The following is a 1,401-nucleotide window of genomic DNA, read 5'->3' as shown; positions in this document are numbered from 1 at the left end:
CAATCGGTGCCTATGGACGGAGCTCCTGGACCAGGCCCTGCTTGGGGGGGTTTGGGAACCAGGCCGCAGCCCCCCCCACACAGGTCTCCCATCCAAGGGCTGAACATGCTCAGACCCTGCTTAGCACATGGAGGACACAGGCTCCATGCGTACCTGTGCCCCACCAGCTCCGGCTCTTGTGCCACACAGAGGACTGCCCCTGCTCCAGCAGCCTGAGCAGGAGGGGAAACTGAGGCCCAAGGCTCCCTCTCCCCAAGCGGGTCAGTGAGAGAGACATGAACAGGATCCAGGCATCCAGGGACCTGGCCCAGCTGTGTCACCCTGAGAAGAGGGGCAGGGGAGGCCTCTTTGCACACCCCCCACTGGTGCCCAGGTGTGCTTGGAGCTGTACAGACCCCTGACCAGAAGAGATGCCCTCGAAGGGACTCGGCGCCCCCCCAGCCGCGTACCTGACATCGGGGCTATAGAGCGCCAGGCGCAGCAGGTACAGCGCTGCGCTGCCCATGCCCAGGCCGATGAAGCTGATGAGCGGGATCAGCTGGAGGGAGAGGGAGAGGGAAGAGAGATGAAAAATCCCCAAATAAAATGAATATTTATCAGGGCGGCTGGAGAGTGAAGGCAGCGCTGACACACCGGGAGATTTACAGGGGGAATATGGCAGCGCGGGCCTGTCGCCGGCGCCGTACACACTGTAGCTGTCAGCTTGAGTGACTGAATTAAAAGAGGGGTAGAAAAATAGGCCCCGTGCGGGAGAGGAAATGAGCTGGGAATGAGAAATCGCGGCCCCTGGCTCCCCCCGCCCCCCGGCCCCGCTGGGAATGGCTGGGGGGTGAGCCGGGGGGGCTGCAAGGGCAGCTCGTTAGAGCTGCGGGAGGAGGGGGCCTGGGGGGCAGCGGAGCCCATGTCTGGGGTGCCAGGGGGCCTGCATGCCGTCCATCTGGCCCCACGGCCATCCACCCAGCCCCACAGCCATCTACCTGGTCCTATGTCTGTCACCCGACCCGGTCCTACACCCAGCCACTTGGCCCCACGTCCATCCAACAGGCTTCACATCCATCCCCCTGGCCCCATGTCCACCCACCCAGTCTTATGTCCTTCCACTCAGCCCCACATCCATCTCTCTGGCCTCACATCCATCCACCCGGCCCCAGGGCCGTCCACCTGGCCGTCCAGCTGGATATACGTTCATCTACCCAGACCCACATCTATCCACTCAGCCAGCCAGCCATCCCCATGCCCTGCCATCCTGCACACTCGATATCCCCCACCCTAGCCCCCAGCTGCCCCTCTCCCGTAGCACTGCCCCGGGCTGTTCAGGGCTCAGGCTCTAGGGACCCAGCCTGAGCGCTGGATTGGAGAGTGCAGCAGTTTGGAGTTAACTGGGACAGGCTGGGATGGACT

The 1,401-nt window shown here is 63.5% G+C and overlaps 1 protein-coding gene across 1 annotated transcript in view; it reads right to left on the bottom strand.

The window, feature by feature from the left end:
• Positions 1–1,401, bottom strand: part of NDUFA4L2 (NDUFA4, mitochondrial complex associated like 2) — a 16,596-nt gene that overhangs the window by 3,509 nt on the left and 11,686 nt on the right. The window contains exon 2 of the mRNA XM_025192704.1: positions 450–538. Within this exon, the coding sequence (XP_025048489.1) occupies positions 450–538 (89 nt within the window). The remainder of the gene's footprint in view (positions 1–449; positions 539–1,401) is intronic.

This window comes from Alligator sinensis, unplaced genomic scaffold (genome assembly GCF_000455745.1).
Source record: "Alligator sinensis unplaced genomic scaffold, ASM45574v1 scaffold265_1, whole genome shotgun sequence".
Lineage (NCBI taxonomy): Eukaryota > Metazoa > Chordata > Crocodylia > Alligatoridae > Alligator > Alligator sinensis.
The sequence above is the reverse complement of the archived record's forward strand: the minus strand, read 5'-3'. Positions and strand labels throughout refer to the sequence as shown.